The sequence below is a fragment of the Adiantum capillus-veneris genome, chromosome 27 (assembly GCF_014529385.1).
Source record: "Adiantum capillus-veneris isolate H3 chromosome 27, ASM1452938v2, whole genome shotgun sequence".
NCBI lineage: Eukaryota > Viridiplantae > Streptophyta > Polypodiopsida > Polypodiales > Pteridaceae > Adiantum > Adiantum capillus-veneris.
The window spans coordinates 41774908-41794330 of record NC_140957.1 but is presented as its reverse complement, the minus strand read 5'-3'; the positions used below and the strand labels follow the sequence as shown (position 1 = coordinate 41794330).

General features: G+C 40.4%; 1 protein-coding gene and 1 pseudogene across 1 annotated transcript in view; both read right to left on the bottom strand.

Annotated features, from left to right (window-relative positions):
- Positions 1 to 5429: 5429 nt before the first annotated feature.
- On the bottom strand, positions 5430 to 5978 carry LOC147421840 (uncharacterized; annotated as a pseudogene).
- Positions 5979 to 6370: 392 nt separating this feature from the next.
- LOC147421839 (uncharacterized) overlaps positions 6371 to 19423 on the bottom strand; it is a 36163-nt gene continuing 23110 nt past the window's right edge. The window contains exon 2 of the mRNA XM_086502979.1: positions 6371 to 6598. Within this exon, the coding sequence (XP_086359105.1) occupies positions 6371 to 6598 (228 nt within the window). The remainder of the gene's footprint in view (positions 6599 to 19423) is intronic.

Here is a 19423-nt window from a genome sequence, read left to right as displayed (position 1 = left end):
TAAAATCAATCGATTTTGCATGCTGCACAATCCAGTGATGCAAAAGCGGATTTCACAATACGAGGATGCAAAGCAAGAGTGACAAAGGGCATGGATCGAGTGGAGATGGGGAAGACGACCACCAACGCATTATCCGACGGTTTTTGAGAGCCTACCAGCAACACATCGAGTGGAGACGGGGAAGATGACCATCGACGCTCTAGTGGTGGCAACGATGGTTGTTTTGGGGACGCTGTTGCTGATGCCTCGACACCACCTCATGTTCGATGAGTCTCTTTACCTTCCCCTTCTTTGCCCACCCCCACACCAGCCACGACATCACCATCTATGCCAAGTTTTGCGCCACTGATGGCCGTTCCTAGTTGCACACCACTACCTACTCCTTCGAGAGTCACCCCAGTTGACACTCCTCGCTTCGGGGCCTAGACTCCAATGGAGAAACCTGACATCTATACCCCCATCGGCACGCTGCTAGAAATCCCTTCAGGGACACTCGGGTTCATGCGTCACAAGCAAGAGGGCTTGCCTTCATCCGTCAACTTTAGCAGCGGTATCATATTAGATGATGAAGGCAAGAAGGTGATCTCATGCATGCGCGGTCTTTGCTCTTAGGTGTTTAGACACTATATACTAAACACGTGGAGTGAGGTACCAAGTGAATTAAAAGACAGAGTCATCAGCATGTTGCATGAAGATTGACACGGAATGACCGCTTCAATGAAGACCTGATGAAGGTTTGACTGCGCGAATACTGCAAGCACAAGTGTTATGAAGTGCAAAAAGCAATAAAGCATGGGTGGAACAGACCAAATTGACTGTCCAAAGAAGATTGGAAGAATGGAAAGAGAGAAGCACGCGAGAATCCTAACAAGTGGAAGCAACAAAAGGAGGCAGCCAAAGCGCGAGTAGAGACAGGGAGCTTGCACCACTTGGGGAGCGGCGGGTGGGCAGCATTTGAGACCGATTTTGTAAGTGTTTTTGCATTGTTCTTTAGGTTTGATAGTTACATCTATTTGTACTTTTAAATTCTAACATAATGGATTCTTTGTATGTTCTCAATAGTGGTCGATGACAGGACGTGACCCCACACTGTACGAGATGAGTATGCAGGCAGGAAGAACTTAAATGCCATGATGGTCATTCTGAGTTCTCGCGCAGGCATGGTTAGTATTAGGGTTTACTCTTCTCTATTTGTTGTATTGTTTTATAAATTATATGTTTATACTTACAGAAAGCTGTCTTGTTTTTTTTTTCAAAATTCAACAGATACGCCACTTGGATGACGTCTGATTAGACGACGTCAGTCTAGCCGTAGCTAGATAGCATTAGTTTCCTTTTGTCATAGCATATGTATCATGAGATGACGTGTATATGTCTTTTTGTAACTATTGGAAAACCAAGTATATTTTCTCAATAATGACAATGGTGTTGTAACTATTACATTGCAAAGTTTAACAATCAAGTGATGTGTACAATTGTCATTGATTTACTTTCATCAATTTACTTTTGTTAGTTTTGTATCTTTATTCTGCAAACAATACTATGGATGATGGAGTTAATGGTTATATTGTCTTGTGGGTGACTACTTTGGATCTATACCTAAGCTTGCACTTTCTTTCAAATGTGAATATGGGCTTATCTTGGATTCATTTAGGTTTACTCTATTATTAAAAAATTCAATATGGTTGATGGGTGGCAGGGCATTCAATGCCCTGCCACCAAAAAATTTTACTCTCGGGCGTCGCTATATAAGGCTCTGCAACGTCGCTATAGGTAGCTTGTAAGCGTCACTATTAGCATCGCTATATACGTCACTATGTAGCGACGGCTATAGCAATGAATATAGCAACGGTTATAGCGATGCTCATAGCGACGTTCCCATATCGACGCTATTAGAGATGGTCTTAGCTACACCGAGAAGTATAAAAACCCAATGTATTTCCATCGCTAAAAACATCACAACTACACACAACCTCTTGTAGTGTGAAGTAAGTTCATAGATCAATTCTATGGGATCACAACAAAGGATATGCTAGCAGACAACATCATAATGGGAATGCCAATGGCCCAGAAGATGCTAGAGATACAGAGTTCAAACAGGAGTAGTCATCACAGACAACAAAAAATGAAGATCAAGATTGGTCACCTGTGGACGACAACACAAAGTCCTCAAGCACAATTAAAATGGAGACTAATATAAAAGCAGATCTTATTGAAGATGATTCATCTCCATCAATCAGAACTTCAAAAGAGCTTAAAGAAAATCAAGCAATAGCAAGTGCAAATCAAACAGAACAAAAAGCAACCACGAAAGCTATCGAGCAAAGAATGCCATCAAATCAAGGAGTAAAGAAGAAAAAAATTGCAGACAACCAAGAAGAAATAAAAAGTCCAAAGATCAATCACTCATTTCCAGTTGAATCGGCTGAAAAAAGTTAGATTGGAAAACAGAGTCTCGAATCACCCTCCACAGAGACACAGTTACATCAAGATGAGACAATGGCAAAAGTAGAACAAAGATCTTCAATAGAACCTTCAAAGAGAATAGCTTTAGTCCTCAGCAGTACAAAAGGAGCAAGTCTCAGATGCAATGCTCTATTGGATATAGAAGCAAAGTGCAACATGGTTGCAAAAAACATCCAAAGCACTCTAGAGATTACTCAGAGCAAGCTAGATGATAAACAAATCATGGTTAAGGCTACAAGTAAAAAAGAAATGGTTGCTACACTTAGCATCCAAAATCATGAAGAGCAGGTGAAGTTTTAGGTGAAGCCTTCAAAGGAAATTCTTGCAGACATCATCCTTGGACATCAGTGGTTAGACCAACACAAGGCCTACAAAGCATATGCTGTTACAGCTACACCATCTTTCTGAAGAACCCCTCAAAATCTTTTATGCACAGCATATTGTTTTCCATGCATTTTTTTGTATGCATAAATAGGATGTCCCATCATTGGATATATGCATTAGACACTCTTTTTGCTTCCACCTATGCACCTTGAGTGGACTACAACAGGCAAACCAATGTTCCATCATGCTACCCTTTCATATTTGCTATCATTTTCATTCTATATCTATCAACAAATAATCCCTTGAGTACTTTATTAATATTTCCCATGCTAATAAGCACTCCAATAATGCACGTATCCCAAAGGCACTTTTTCCCTACTGGGTTCTTTCCCTTTGGTCATCCAGGTATTGGACCCTAATTTAGAACCTCATCATTCTACTTCTCTTGTACATACTTTTCATAGATAAGCAACATCCTCATCATTATGATATTACAACGGACAAATGCAACATCATATCTCACATCATACATATTTGGATCAATGAAGATACTGCAACAGCTTGAACCTCGTCAACAAATTCAACGACCAATGAAGACAATCAGACCATCAAAAACGTTCCATAGACTCCACGAAAACTTTTCAATAGTGCCCGAGGAACGAGCACTAAAATCGAAAGGGGGGAATGTTAACTGAGTCAACGTCAGTTAACAGAAGCTGCTAAAGACCAAAGATGTTGAATGTAGATCAAAGATCAAAGTAAAGAAGTAGTAAAGATTGGAGCTACACATTTTTCACGTTTTCCCAAAATGGTCACGTATTGTAACTTCTCAATTTATTTCAAGCCATTGTAATATTTTAATGTGTTACGAGCTCAATGGAAGTTCCAAGCTGTAAGGAACAGGTCAATTAGTGTGCCTAGGTAGCGGATTCAGTAAATGGTGGATCCCTAAAGTCCTTGGGCGCTTGGACATTGCCTATTCTTACCCTACGTATATAAGGCAGTATGTAAAGAAAATTAAGGTTCTCAAGCTCATTGGTTGAGAGCACTCTTTGATGAGAGCTCTTGAGGTGTGTGTCTATGGATTCCTTGAGCTTCTCCTTGCTCATGTGACCTGGTTAACACTAGTCAATGCTTAATTCTCTTTCACTATGCCTCTCTTGTGCTTCTTATGATTTCTATTGATACTTAGATTAGCTAGATCATAACTAATTAGCGGTTAATCCCTCTCTAATCTTGTGTAATTGCCCTCTCTTGCTTGTGTGTGCATGTACGTTTGATTGGAGTGTGATTCTCGATAGATATATGTGTGTGTGCTTGCGATTAGTGTGGTGCATAATAGGATTAGTATTGTGTGTGTCTTGCAATCATTGGTGTGTGTGATTGAGTTTATTAGAGGTGAAGAGAAGTGGATGTGGAAATTGCCCTTCATTGTGGCTTAGCTCCTCCATAGGCCGAGAAGGTCACCTCATAGAGTTAACCATTTGCATTTCCATGATTAGCTCACTAACCATGTGAGTGCTTCCATGCCCTAGCCGGGTAGCTCATCCCTCCGGATTGATAAATTTGTTGGTCATTGGAGCTATGCAACGATGGGACCCCCAACAACTAGATATTCTTAGTCTTGGTTTTTGTCATTATATTATGCACATGGATAAATAATTTTATTATTATAATTACAATTGTTATTTTGTTTTTTGCTCTAGTTTCACGGTAGGGTCTTTAAATTACATAATAATGTAGGTGCTTTTTCATGCTAGGACCTCTATCCATGATAATGAAGGTGTTTTTTCTTATGCTAGGTTTGAAAATTATGCGATCACAACTATTATACCTTATACACAACTACTATTTAGCCACTATTAAATTATTATATGATTAATTTAAGATTTTGATGATTTCTTCATGGATATGATTATGACTATGGTTACATCTATTTTTTTAATGAGTTTGGTTGTGATGGTAGTTTATGGATGTGCTCATGGTCAAGTCTTTAATTGTAACTAGGGCCATGGTTATATCATGGTTAATGTTATGGTTGTGCTCATGATTAAGTTGATAATTTCTCTTACGGTTATGGGTATGGCTATGGTGATAATTCTCAGTATGGTTATTATTTTTTAGGTTTATTTGTGTCCTAGTTAGTTATGTCAGGTAGTTGCATTTATCATTGTGATCTATACGCCTTTTGTTCTTATGCAATATCTCCACAATGATCTCCCCTAGTGCCAAGCCACGAGAAATCATTGAAAGAAGGAGAAAATAATCAAGAGACCCTTGGTGCTTGGTTTAGTACCCCCCCCCCCCCCCCCCCCCCAAAAAAAAAAAAAAAAAACAAAATTGTCCTTTGTTAATAGCTAGGTGAAGAAAATAACCAAAAAAAGGATACAAATTACAAAAAGGTGATGAAAGTACCAAGGAGATTTAGATTTTCTCAGTGACCACATTGAAGGCTTCTCTCTAGGTATGGCCCTTGGGAATGTCTTTCTAGGAGGATATGTATACTCAACAAAAGCTACCTGAGGGAAATTAGACTTTTTTAAGGATGCAATAGGAGGGACTCTTTGCAGTATTAGCAAGAAATTTTTCTCATGTGTCTTGTAATGGTCCGCCTAGTCTCATAGACTAAGAGAATATTGTCAAGTTACCTGATCAATCTCTGCTACAATGTCGAAGTCCACGTGCTCTCCCCACTCAAATTCGTCTCATCAATTTTCAAGAGCTCCCACTCTCCCTCAAACATGTCATACTCTCTCAGACATCTAATGTGACTCCAAATGCACTTGGGATGATATGGGAGCAACCCACCCGCTACTTGGTACTCAATGTAAGAAATGAGTTTTCTGCAAGAATCTTCTATAGCAGCCTTAATAGTGCATCCCTCCCTAGTGAAACCTTCCATGGGAGCCACAAAACCTATAAAAGGAGCAAAACGCATAGCCTGTTTGGGGTCAAAAACTATGCATGGTAGTATTCGTGCCTTGTATCTTAAGGTGGGAAAAGTTCCGCCATCAAAGATTGGCGATGGCTGAAACAAATGGTCTGCCCCTGTGCACATGCGAGACCTCAAAAACACCATTAGGCTCGACTCAGGAAGCTCTAGTGACAAAAATTAAAGAATATCGGCAAAACAATGAGAAAATTACTAAAGGAGCAATAAGATGTGCAAGAGCTTGTAGAAGAGACATAAAATTGGTGGTGTTATTGTATTTAGTTTTATGTTATTAGTTTTGTTAAATTGTACTGCCTATCCGGAGAGGTAGTACTATAAGAGTAGAAATTTGGCTAATTTGAAGTGTTTAGTCTCTTGCTAATTTGAAGTGTGTTGGTATCCATGTGGATGGTATCATGGATGCTGGCTGAAAAGATCTACTCATGTGGACAAGGTTGTTGTTGATGTACGCTTGTGTGGCTACATATACTCATTTGTAGTGCATGCTATGCTTTGCTTGTCCACCCGCACTTTCTTCCTCTACATGCTACCTCCGTCCCTTGTGATAATGTTGTTGATAAATGGGTGGACTAGCAACACTCCTATTAAGTGATTAGCCATTAACCACTATTAATAATGGTGACTGCATCAGCTTTTTTGCAAACGTTCTTGCAGTATTGAGCCTACTCTCCTCTTGTCATGTGTGCCACTTTCAACCTTGATGTTGTATGTTTGAGACAACATGTCCCCAAGTTGACAGCGTGGACATGCATTTCTAGGCTTGATATCAATGGCCTTCTTGAAGCTTAAATTACGGGTGTCAAAACCTCGATATTGAGTCTTGAACGTGTCTGCTTTGGCTCGGATAGTTCCTCTCTGTACCATCAGGTTATATCATTGTCACTGCTAATAGAGCCACCAGATCTAAGAGCATGACACCAATCATCCTCTGAGGAAGCATTGGTCACATCACCATCTCCATGCTTTCTTTGATTTTTGAGGCATATTCTATTTCTAGAGGCCTCATGATGATCTATAAGTCTTTTCCAAAACACATGATCTAGCCACTCTCCTTCCCAAGCCCTAAACACCCTAGCAGAGAGAAACAACTTCGGGGATGGAGGGTGAAGAGAAGTACTTTTAAATCAAAAAGAGAGTAATTTTTAATATTCTTACTATATGAGAAAACATTAAGCATATCTAGATTAGTAGAGAAAAACAAGAAGATATTTCAAGCACCTACTTGCTTGGATTTTCATCCATAGCCAAGTTCTTGAGCTCCCATGAGAGAGGGAGAGGGAGAGAGAGCTTGCTTTGCTAGCTTGGGCACTCGAAAGAGAGAGCAAAGAACCCAATTTCCCATGAGGTAGTCTCTTTTATCCCTTCCCCACATTGGAGGTTCTTTGAAGCTAGACCTAAACCCTACTAAATTTATACTATTTTTTTGTAAATATTAATATTACCCTAAGACTTCCGAGGCTTCATACTTAGAGTCTAAAGAGTAAATTTTATTACTTAAAATTTACACACCTAGATTCTATTTCTAGACTCTTATAATTGCTCTAATTAACTCTCTTTGAACACAAGTACCTTCGATCAAGGTTTCTAATGATAAGATTATCCTCTATTGATATGTATCTTTGATTGAGATCAAGTAACTAGCAATTATCCTTGCTCTTTTGTAGACTTCTTCTCTTTGGTCCCAAGAATTTGACCAAATTAAGTTTATATAAGCACTTAATTAACTCCACTTGTTCTCTTTTATTTTCCCCAGTCTTAACACTAGGTTGGTAACCTAATAGGACATAAAAGTGTCTTTTCAGGGTTTTGAAAAAAACCTCCAAAACCATAATAGATCCACTCATTTTGTGAAATCCTTTCATGAGGTTATAGTTCAAGGCCTACTACACATGGAAAAACAAGAAACTTGTAAAATTTCTCATCTTTTGGTCACACCAAGCCTCCAAAGTTGATGGACCAGTACATTTTCATCAAAACAGTCATTTCTTACGTTTTGTTGCATAAAAATAAGATTAGGGATTTTTGTAGGACTTGAGATAAATTCCCGAGTTAACTTCAATGGGTTGGTGATCAGAACATATGTTTTGCTTCTCACTCACTATTTTTTGTTTTGCCAAAAGAAATAGGTACAAAAAAGTTGAATTTTTACCATTCTGCAAACCTATCATCAAAGTTTCTATAGCCACGCTCAAAACAAATAATATATGCATGTTTTCTTAGTTCCGTGAAAAAACTGGGTTCAACATTATGAGTTGTAGAATCCCATAGAAACTATTCAATATCTAGCCAAATTTGATCCTTATGACTAGATATGGTTACTACCTACAAAATGCATGTAGTTGTCACAAGAAACTAACAATATTGAAAAAGCTATACTTGATATACTAGAATTTTTCGTTTTCTTCTATAATTGAAAAAATCAACCATCGTTGTCTACTATGCAAAATAGGGTATTAGGTGCCCTAAAACTAAAGGAATATTAGATTTATGTTACAATATGCGACATAGAAAATCAAAACTGCATTTGGATATCATGAAAGCCACCAAAAAAATCATAGAAGAGCTAAAATTGGCTAAAAAACAGGATTTGACAATTTTTGCAATTTGGTCATAACTTACAACTTTAACATTTATTTCTCCCTAGAAGCATTAGGACATGTTGAGGACTACTAAAGATAGTTCTCTAGCATTATAAACCTCACAAACATGAATTCTAGAGTGGTATAGTTGCAAAAAGTTGAAAAAAGCCAAAAACAGGACCCATTTTTTCACACGGTTTAGGTTGTGAAATGTTGTGCAAGGACAAGGTTAAAGATGGAATTGATATTCCCAAAAAATGTCAAGTTTTTTTCAGCTCATGAGACAACTTTCTAGACAGATAGAACCTCAAACTCCATTTTGAAACTCTTGATATACTTCAAGAAAAAAGGTCACTTAACAGGACAGGAAAGTGTCCCATTACCAACCTAGTGTTAAGTGGCAGTTTAAGATGGAAAAAACCTTTAGAAGGTTAGAAATTAATTTTCATGACAAACTCTCCTCATGTTACCTATATCTCTTATCCCATAGACCTGAGTGAAGAAGTTTGTCAACCACGTTATGCATGGGGTGGAGTCATGGATCAAAGTGTTTTCATTCTCTTTGATCTTGGATCTACTTATAACTTCATTTCAATTGAGTTAGCTCAAAAGATGGGCATAAAAAATAAAGAATTGGAACCAGTGCTTGATGCATTTGGAGCTTTTAAAGGGCAATACATTTCCATTACACTATTAATTATAAAGATAAGGCTCCACATACAAGGCTACATAGACCAAGAATGTCATAATAATCAATATCTAATTCTCCTAAATGATTTTCTCATATTAAAATGATCATTTAATGTGGGGAAGTGCCCGGGGAGAAAAAGCTAGAATATTGATTAAGCTAGCAGACCGGCCACAGTAGTTATCCAAAGGAGGGAAAATAGGGATCCAAAGGGGGGCCATCTGCAAAAGAGCCATGTGCAACAATGGGCTAAAAAGACCCTAAGGTTCAGCCCATTAAGACTTCCAAAATGCTAAGGCTCCAAAATTCAAAGGTTGTGTCCAAAGGTCAACCCTAGGGAAAATAGGATGCTTTGTGTGTGCCCTAAAAGTCTTTATGCATCCCTACATGGGAGGGGGCGAGCCCTAAAGGTAGGGGATGAGAGAGAAAGCCACACACACACACACAGGCTCCCTTTACACAAAGGGAATGAGGGACACATGTCAGCTCCCTAGGCCAGATGCCCACAAGGTGTGCCCAATTCCTATTGGAAGACCCTTGAAGTGGACCAATGAGAATTAAGCTAGAGTAAATGTAGTTTAATTAATTTAAAAACATTTAATAAAAGAAACCAATGAGAATTAAGTCTCCTAGAAGACTATTGGGCAGTCTCCCAAAGGGTCCAATGAGCATTCAGAAGCCCCATGGCTTGCCTGATTTCTATTGGCCAGGAGGCAAAGGGGTCCAATGAGAGTTTAGTTTAATTATTTAATTACCTAAAGCTCTCACAAAAGGGGAAAGGGGGACACATGTCAGAAGGCTATCACTTATGCTGCTTAATACCCATTGGCTTGACTTGGGGAGGTCCAATGAGGCAAAAGCCAGACCAAATTAGCAGCTAGGGCTCGCCCAAGAGAGGGAGGGGGCTGATTTTTTCTTGGCATTGACACACACAAACTCACACTTGACCATGTGTGAAGGAAGAATACTCTATCTCCTCCCAAGCTTTAATGGAGAGCTCATCACCTACTACAAGCTTGTGAAATAGAAGCCTACATCAACACTCTCTTGGCATGTGGATGCAAATCTAACCAAGAGCCAAGCTACAATGCATGCTCATCTTCTCTACCAAGCTAATTACTAAGCTAAGCTATGCTAATATGAGTAATTATGTGAGGATATGTACATCTTTCTCGTAAGATACTCCTTCTTCCTCTCAATCTACTCTCATACCCTGCTAGCTCTCACCATCTTCGAAGGTGTGTGAGGTCTTGGGTCTGAGAATGGGGATAATTCAAGTTGTGTTTGATTAAGTGTTTTGCTTGGTGTATGAAGCTTCCATCTTCATTGCACTAGCTAGTCTTGAAGGAACACAAAGAATTGTATTGTACAATGTCTCTCTTGATGGGAGAAACCATAATACAAAGCCTTTTGGAGGGGGAACCGGCTCCATGCAAATCCGGTCCTCAACTGTTGTCAATATATTAATTTCTCTCTCTTTTGAAAGTATTGTTGATGCTATCTAACTATGCTTTTTGTTGCTCTCTCCACCCAAGCACTCTTGTTCACATGAATCTATTTAATGAAATGCCCACTATGTTCATGCTACACATAAGTTATTAAGGCCCATTGGTATCAGAGCTCTAATTTTTTGCTCTTGTATACATTGGTCATCACATTAGGAATCTATTCTAATGAAATGCCCACTATGTTCATGCTAATTTTTGCTACACATAAGTTATTAGGCCAAAAAATGTTACATTGGTATCAGAGCTCAATTTTTCTCTTTTCTTGCTCAAGAAGGGAGGTCCTGAAGCTAGCTACAAATGGTTGGTATTATTAGTTGCCTGTGAGAAAGTAGAATAGGGATTTTTCAGCCTTGCAGTGCGCCTACCTTCGTGCAGTTAACGGGGCATCACCGTCGAGAGCTATGGTCTTAATAGTGGGTCCTACGGGCTTGCCTACGGCTTAACCACTATTGAGCTATTAGAAGCTTGACAGGAGCCGGTGCTGTTTTGGTGTCGAAAGACCCTCTCTTCTATTCCTTGCAATTAATGGTATTCGAGCCGTGGGTACAGTAGCTGAGTGCTTTTTCTAAAGGGGTAAAGAGGAGTAGCAACTAGGGCTTGAAGTTCCAAAGTACACCTAAAAAGTTTACACCTAAAAGTTGTTAGAATGGCTGACAATAGTAAAGAGAGCATGACGAGAGTAAACTCCTAGAAGCCTCCTTGTGAGACTACCAAAATTCTCTCTCCCATTCGGGAAGAAGAAGTGATCCTTATTGAAGGGCTCAAGAATTTTACTTCTTGATGATGCATCTCCTTCCCTAAGGAGAACTCAAGAGCCTCCAATACCGAAGGAACGAGAAAGAAGTTGAGTCTCCCGCCACCTCGATCGCGGAGATGGCTCCACGAAGACGGCGGGCTAAACGCTCTCCCCATCACCACCAAAGCAGAAGACCATCACACTTCTCCTCACCATAATTCAAAGAGGATGATAAAAAGCAAGAGAAGAAAAAGGCGAGAAAGAGGACACCCTCTTCTCCATCTTCTTCATCCTCTTCCTCTTATGAAAACTATGGTGAAGACGACAAAGATCAAGACAAGAAAAAGGCGAGAAAGAGGTCACCCTCTTCTCCACCTTCTTCAAATTCTTCACCTTCTGAAGAAAGTGATGGTGCAACTTTTGAACCATCAAAAAGAAGAGGCCATAGGAAATCCTATGCCGCATGGAAGAGGTCGTCCAAGTTGAAGAAATTCAAAGAGGGAGGGAAGAGCATCTCTTTCCTTACCTATGATGGCACCTTTGGTGCTACGACAAAGTCTTGGCCTTTATCCAGCAATTCGATGCGGCGTTTGGAGATGAGGGCTTCACGGAGTCCTCTAAGCTACGCCATGTAGCTATGCACTTTCAAAAGTCCGCCAGACAATGGTGGTCTAGCCTACGAGCCAACGGTGAAGCTCCACGAACATGGAAAGCTTTAAGAGCTTCCATTATGAAGCAGTTTTTGGCCACCGATGCCAAAGACAAAGTACTCACCGAATGGCGAAGCTTAAAGCTCTCTCCCAATGAATCCATCCACAAATATGTAGACAAGTTTTGGGACCTACAACTCAAAGCCACTGTCTTCAAAAGGTTGGATTTTGGAGAGCAAAAGCAACAATTTTGTGCGGGCTTAACCGAAGAAATGGCGGAGTATGTCAACTCCCAAAGGCCACGTACCATATCGGCGGTAATACACCATACTATGGTGGCCTCTCGAATCAATTTCCAAACGGGGGCTAAAAAAATAATAAGCCCCGGAAAACAAGGGTTCCAATGAGCCTAAGGGAAGGACAATGTCCAAAAGTCTCCTAAGGGCAACTCCAACAAAGCTAAAGAGAAGGGAGTTTACAAAGGTAAGAATAAACTCTCTCCTGAAGAGCTTGAGCGTTATCGTAAGGATAACCGGTGTTTCAAGTGCGGCGAACAAGGGCATGCGTACCGCGCTTGTCCCCAAAAGAACAACCGCCAAGATCCTCCTAGAGCTTCCTTGGTTGAAATCCAAGAGGAGGAGACTCACCAAACTCACCACAAAGGATCTCCTCTATGCCATGCTTGGGGAAAGGTAAGAGAACATGATGCTTTTATTCTCTTTGACCCTGGTTCTACTCACAATTTTATATCTAGGAGTTAGCCACCAAGCTAGGCATACAATCCTACGAGATGGGAGATGTCCTACCCGCAGACAGTGCCTTCAAGGGGCAAGAAGCTTCAGTCACTCCCTTAATCGGGAAATTGAGGCTTCATGTCCAAGGCTATGTGGACAAAGAGGACTTCTTTATCTCTCCTCTCAAGCATGAGGATGTAATCCTAGGGGCACCATGGTTTGACCGCCTGGCTGCCGATGTTAAATTTCCTGAAAGGAGAATCTCCTTTAAGTTCAGGGAAAAAGACATGTATATAGATGCTAAGGAAATGGGTAACACCATCCCCATTGTACATACACCAGCTTTCAACAAGTCAATAAAGAGCTCTATTTCCGTGTACATGATTTTTGTTAAAGATTCTCAAAATGAACCTAATGCTTTAGCAAAAGAAAATAAAAGCAACCAAAAGGAATTAGAGTTATCCAATTTTCTCAAGGGGTTTCAAGATGTTTTTATTGACGACATCCCTTGTGAGCTACCTCCTAAACGAGGTAATGATGACCATGCAATTGAACTTCTTCCAGGAAGTTCACCGCCTAACAAACCTCCTTATAGAGTTTCTCAAGCTCAACAAGAGGAGATTATGCGGCAAGTGCATGAGTTAGTTGAGAAGGGCATGGTTAGGCCTAGCTCATCTCCATTTTGCTCACCTGTGCTATTAGTGCAAAAGAAAGACGGCACATATCGTATGTGTGTCGACTATAGAGCACTAAATAGGATCACTATCAAGAATAGGTTTCCCGTTCCACGGGTAGAAGACCTATTTGATAAGCTACAAGGATCGACCTACTTCAGTAGGATTGACCTAAAAAGTGGCTATCATCAAATAAGGATAGTTGATCAAGACATTGTAAAGACCGCATTTCGCACTACATTTGGTCTTTACGAATACATTGTCATGCCTTTTGGCTTGACCAATGCACCAGCCACATTCAACCGCTTGATGGAGAAGCTGTTCAGGCCTCATCGAACCTTCACTGGAGTGTTCTTTGATGATATTATCATCTACTCTAATTCATTAGAGGAACACAAGCAACACCTCCAGGTAATATTTCAAGTTTTAAGAGAGAATAAACTTTATGTTAATCGAAAGAAAAGTGAATTTTTCTTGCAAGAGATTCAGTATTTAGGTCACATTATCTCTCAAGATGGCATCCAAATGGATCCATCCAAGTTAGAGGTAATAAAAGGATGGCCTAAACCAAGGAATCTTCATGAACTAAGAAGCTTTATAGGTATGTGTGCATACTATAGACGCTTCATAGAAAAGTTCTCACAAATTGCGGGACCATTACATGACCTAACAAAGAAAAGTGTTAGGTATACATGGTCTGCTAAGGAGAACAATGCTTTCGAAAAGCTTAAAGAAAAGCTTATCTCTCAACCTGTGCTTACACTACCGGATCTCTCAAAACCATTTGAGGTCCAATGTGATGCTTGTGGTGATTGCCTTGGAGCTGTTTTGCTCCAAGAAGGGCACGCCATAGGCTATGAGAGTCGAAGGCTCGACCCTGTTGAGCAAGCTCTAGGCATATACGAAAAGAACTCCTTGCAGTTCTACATGCCTTAGACTCATGGAAGCACTATTTATTGGGGACTCCTTTCATTCTGCGAACGGATCACCAAAGTCTTAAGTACTTCATGACGCAGACCAAGCTCTCCGACAAACAAATGAGGTGGGCAAATTTCCTTTCGCAATTTCATTTTCATATTGCTCACATTGCTGGCAAGCATAATCAAGTAGCCGATGCACTCTCAAGACAACCGAGAGTGAATGCGGTTTCCAGAGCAACTCACAATGATCTATCTTCAATGATAGATGAGTATGCTATTGATCCCGATTTTAGAGATGTGATTTCAGCCCTTGCATTATGGAAGAAAGAAGAACCATTTACTTTACAAGATGGTTATCTTCTCTATGGCAATAGACTATGCGTTACTAACTCACTACGTGAGAAAGTAATGTATGAATCTCATGCTCCACCTTATGCGGGGCATAGAGGGATTCAGTCTACCTTAAAGGGAATTGAAACATATTTCTATTGGCCTACCATGAAAGTGAACATACAAGAATATGTTTCCAAATGTGTGGTATGCCAAAAGACAAAATTTGATAGAGGGAAGAAACTTGGGTTGCTTCAACCCTTGCCAATCCCTAATTCACCATGGGAGAGCATATCCATGGATTTTATCTTTGGATTGCCTAAGTCTATCCATGGGAATACGGGAATATGGACGATAGTAGACAGGCTCAGTAAACAAGCTCATTTTATACCTGTCAAAAAGACTATCAAAGCCCATCAAATGGCAACCCTCTTCATTTCACAAATTTTCAAATACCATGGCTTGCCAATGTCCATAGTGTCGGATAGAGATCCTAGAATGACCAGTAATTTCTGGAAGGGTCTCTTTGAGAATTTAGGAACAAGGCTAAACTTCTCTTCGGCCTATCATCCACAAACAGATGGCCAAAGTGAAATAGCTAACCTAACCATTGTTGATCTACTAAAAGCCTATGTAACGGAAGTAGATCAAAGATCCCAATGGGAGAAGTACTTACCCTTAGTAGAGTATGCTTACAATAACACTGTACATACTTCCACAGGAAAAGCACCTTTCGAGGTAATTGAGGGAAGATCAAAAAGTCCCTTGCTACTTAAGGTACATGGGAAGATCTTCGCTGCAGATGAGTATAGCCAAGACCTACAAGAATCTTTCCAAAAGATTAAGGATGCTATCTCTATCTCACAGCAAAGGCAAAAGGCTGCTGCTGACAAGCATAGAAGAGCCCAAGCCTTTAAAGAAAATGATTGGGTCTTGTTAAAGTTTCCCAAGGCTCAATTAAGGCACACGACGGGCAAGAATCCTATGGGCCACCAAAAGTACTATGCTAAACTAGCAAAAAGGTACTATGGTCCCTTCCAGATTCTTAGGCCAATCAATGAGATGGCCTATCAACTTAAGTTGCCCAATCATTGGCTCATACACGATGCTTTTCATGTGAGACTATTAAAGCCTTACAAAGGAGAGCCACCTCAAGAACCAACTATTGAAGACCCACCGGAGATCGAGGACCAAGAGGAGGTGCTGCAGCCCGAGTCCATTCTCCAACATGAAGACAAGGTATTAAGAGGCGGTAAGACTATCCGACGATATCTTATTAAGTTTAAGAATTATCCTTTTGAAGATGCTAGATGGATGCAAGGCATACAATTAAAGGATAACCTAAACCTTGTCAATGCTTACAATGCTTCCCAAGAGTAAGCAAATGTACAAAATATTAAAAATGAACAAAATTTTTGTCTTATAAGACTCTCTCTTTTCTTTATTTGTGCACAAAAATGAAGTAGTATGCATGCTTAGATCAAGTTTGTGGAGACGACGTCTCCCAAAAACCAAGTAGAGCTTGTCACTCTACTATGGAAGATTGATAGGACTGATGTGCAGACATGCTTGCGGCAGCCTCAGGCTCTCAAGCGCCAAATGGACTAGTCATCCATTATGGAATGATGTCGTAGGGTAACATAGGGATCCTCTACCCGCTAAGAAAAGGACTCATGAATATGCTTTATCTTCTCTACACCATAGTCGAGGATGACTATGATTTCAAGAGAGAGGTAATGTCATAATAATCAATATCTAATTCTCCTAAATGATTTTCTCATATTAAAATGATCATTTAATGTGGGGAAGTGCCTGGGGAGAAAAAGCTAGAATATTGGTTAAGCTAGCAGACCGGCCACAGCAGGGATCCAAAGGAGGGAAAATAGGGATCCAAAGGGGGGGCCATCTGCAAAAGATCCATGTGCAACAATGGGCTAAAAAGACCCTAAGGTTCAGCCCATTAAGACTTCCAAAATGCTAAGGTTCCAAAATTCAAAGGTTGTGTCCAAAGGTCAACCCTAGGGAAAATAGGATGCTTTGTGTGTGCCCTAAAAGTCTTTGTGCATCCCTACATGGGAGGGGGCGAGCCCTAAAGGTAGGGGATGAGAGAGAAAGGCACACACACACACACGCAGGCTCCCTTTACACAAAGAGAATGAGGGACACATGTCAGCTCCCTAGGCCAGATGCCCACAAGGTGTGCCCAATTCCTATTGGAAGACCCTTGAAGTGGACCAATGAGAATTAAGCTAGAGTAAATGTAGTTTAATTAATTTAAAAACATTTAATAAAAGAAACCAATGAGAATTAAGTCTCCTACAAGACTATTGGGCAGTCTCCCAAAGGGTTCAATGAGCATTCAGAAGCCCCATGGCTTGCCTGATTTCTATTGGCTAGGAGGCAAAGGGGTCCAATGAGAGTTTAGTTTAATTATTTAATTACCTAAAGCTCTCACAAAAGGGGAAATGGAGACACATGTCAGAAGGCTATCACTTATGCTGCTTAATACCCATTGGCTTGACTTGGGGAGGTCCAATGAGGCAAAAGCCAGACCAAATTAGCAGCAAGGGCTCGCCTAAGAGAGGGAGGGGGCTGATTTTTTCTTGGCATTGACACACACACACTCACACTTGACCATGTGTGAAGGAAGAATACTCTATCTCCTCCGAAGCTTTAATGGAGAGCTCATCACCTACTCCAAGCTTGTGAGATAGCAGCCTACATCAACACTCTCTTGGCATGTGGATGCAAATCCAACCAAGAGCCAAGCTACAATGCATGCTCATCTTCTCTACCAAGCTAATTACTAAGCTAAGCTATGCTAATATGAGTGATTATGTGAGGATATGTACATCTTTCTCGTAAGATACTCCTTCTTCCTCTCAATCTACTCTCATACCCTGCTAGTTCTCACCATCTTCGAAGGTGTGTGAGGTCTTGGGTCTGAGAACGGGGATAATTCAAGTTGTGTTTGATTAAGTGTTTTGCTTGGTGTATGAAGCTTCCATCTTCATTGCACTAGCTAGTCTTGAAGGAACACAAAGAATTGTATTGTACAATGTCTCTCTTGATGGGAGAAACCATAATACAAAGCCTTTTGGAGGGGGGACCGGCTCCATGCAAATCCGGTCCTCAACTGTTGTCAATAGCTTAATTTCTCTCTCTTTTGAAAGTATTGTTGATGCTATCTAACTAGGTGTTATGCTTTTTGTTGCTCTCTCCACCAAAGCACTCTTGTAATTCTCATTAGGAATCTATTCTAATGAAATGCCCACTATGTTCATGCTAATTTCCGCTACACATAAGTTATTAGGCCAATAAATGTTACATCAAGAAGATGAGAGATACCCCTCCTCGGGGGTCTATGTACAAGTTATACAATTCACACTTTTATACTGAGGCGGTCCGGTGTGGGCAACAAGAGAGGCGGCCTCTAAACACCCCTCAAGGCTCCCGTGCTGCTCAATTGGGGCTGGGGCAACCACAAGCACAACAAAATAGCAAACCCACAGCCAAACCCAAACAAGATAGGGGCACCACCTAGTTATGGTATGCGAACTAGGACACAAGAGAGATTTTGGTACAACCAAGAAGATGCACCACACAACACACACAAGCAACCTCACACCAAGACACACACAAAATGGACCAGAGAAAGCTAGAGCAAAGGGAAGAGAGAGAGAAAAGGATCTTGCGTAATACCTTATTTGTGACTTGCAAATGGAGATGGTTTGTTATGATGGTATCGTAGAACTTGTACAAAACTCACTCAATGCTTAGTGATTGCTAAACATTGTCAAAACACACACACACTGTCTTAGGGTGTGGGAGACCTCTCACCACAATACCCTCTTACAATGGACACAAAACTGGCAATGAAAAACACACTAAAACACTTTCTAAAATCAAGATCAACCGATAAAAACTCAAATACACAAGTCACCTTGAATTCACCAAACCGTATTGCACAAATGGAAGGACGAAGATTTGAACGTCGAATCACGCCTTTGATGCACCAAACCTCAATTTATTGATGATGAAGGAGCATATACAATAGTGGTTTTGAGATTTGAGGAACTCACGCTCTCTCACTTGCAATGTGTAGCTTGAAGGCTTCTCTCACACCAAGAGTGAAGCTCACAAGTGGTTGCTACACCTAAGTCTCTCCTCACGCATAGAGTGTTGGGGTGCTATGTGAGATGTTGGAGGTTATTTTACAGGAAGGAGAGGGGCCTATTTATAAGTTGGAGACCCCTCATTAAGATTATTGGAAATCCTAATTTACAAGCTAACAAATCAGGATTATGATTTTTTTGAATATCAAAGCATTGCGGGCCTTCTTTGTCTGCTTGAGTCATGGATGTGGGCTCAAAACAGAGCATTATTGATGGTAGATAAGGTGAAAGTAAGTAAGGAGAGAGAGAGAGAGAGAGAGTTACTATAAACATGTCTTGAGGTGAGGTGTCTTTTATGGTTAGGTCAATGGTTATTTTGTGTTAGTATGTTAGTGGTTAGTGTTAGTAATCACTAGAAAGTTAATGATATATTTGCAATGGGTAGAATGGAGTGGATGGTTGAAGTAAGATGGTTGAATGAAGTGAGAAAATCCTTGTGATGGTGAAGCTTGAAGAAGTTTTGGACTTACTTGTGTAGGTTCTCAAAATGACTATCGATCTTCTTCTTCGTCTTCCCTTCTTTACGCCACCGCCGCCAAGGTTGATTATCGTGATGAAAATGGTAATTCCGTTGATGAGATCTCTTGATTTGCAGAGGTTAAGCATGGTACACATGCTGAATTTATGTATATATATAAGGGTTAAGATGGAATTGTACTTTGGAGATAATAGAGAGAGGCATGTGA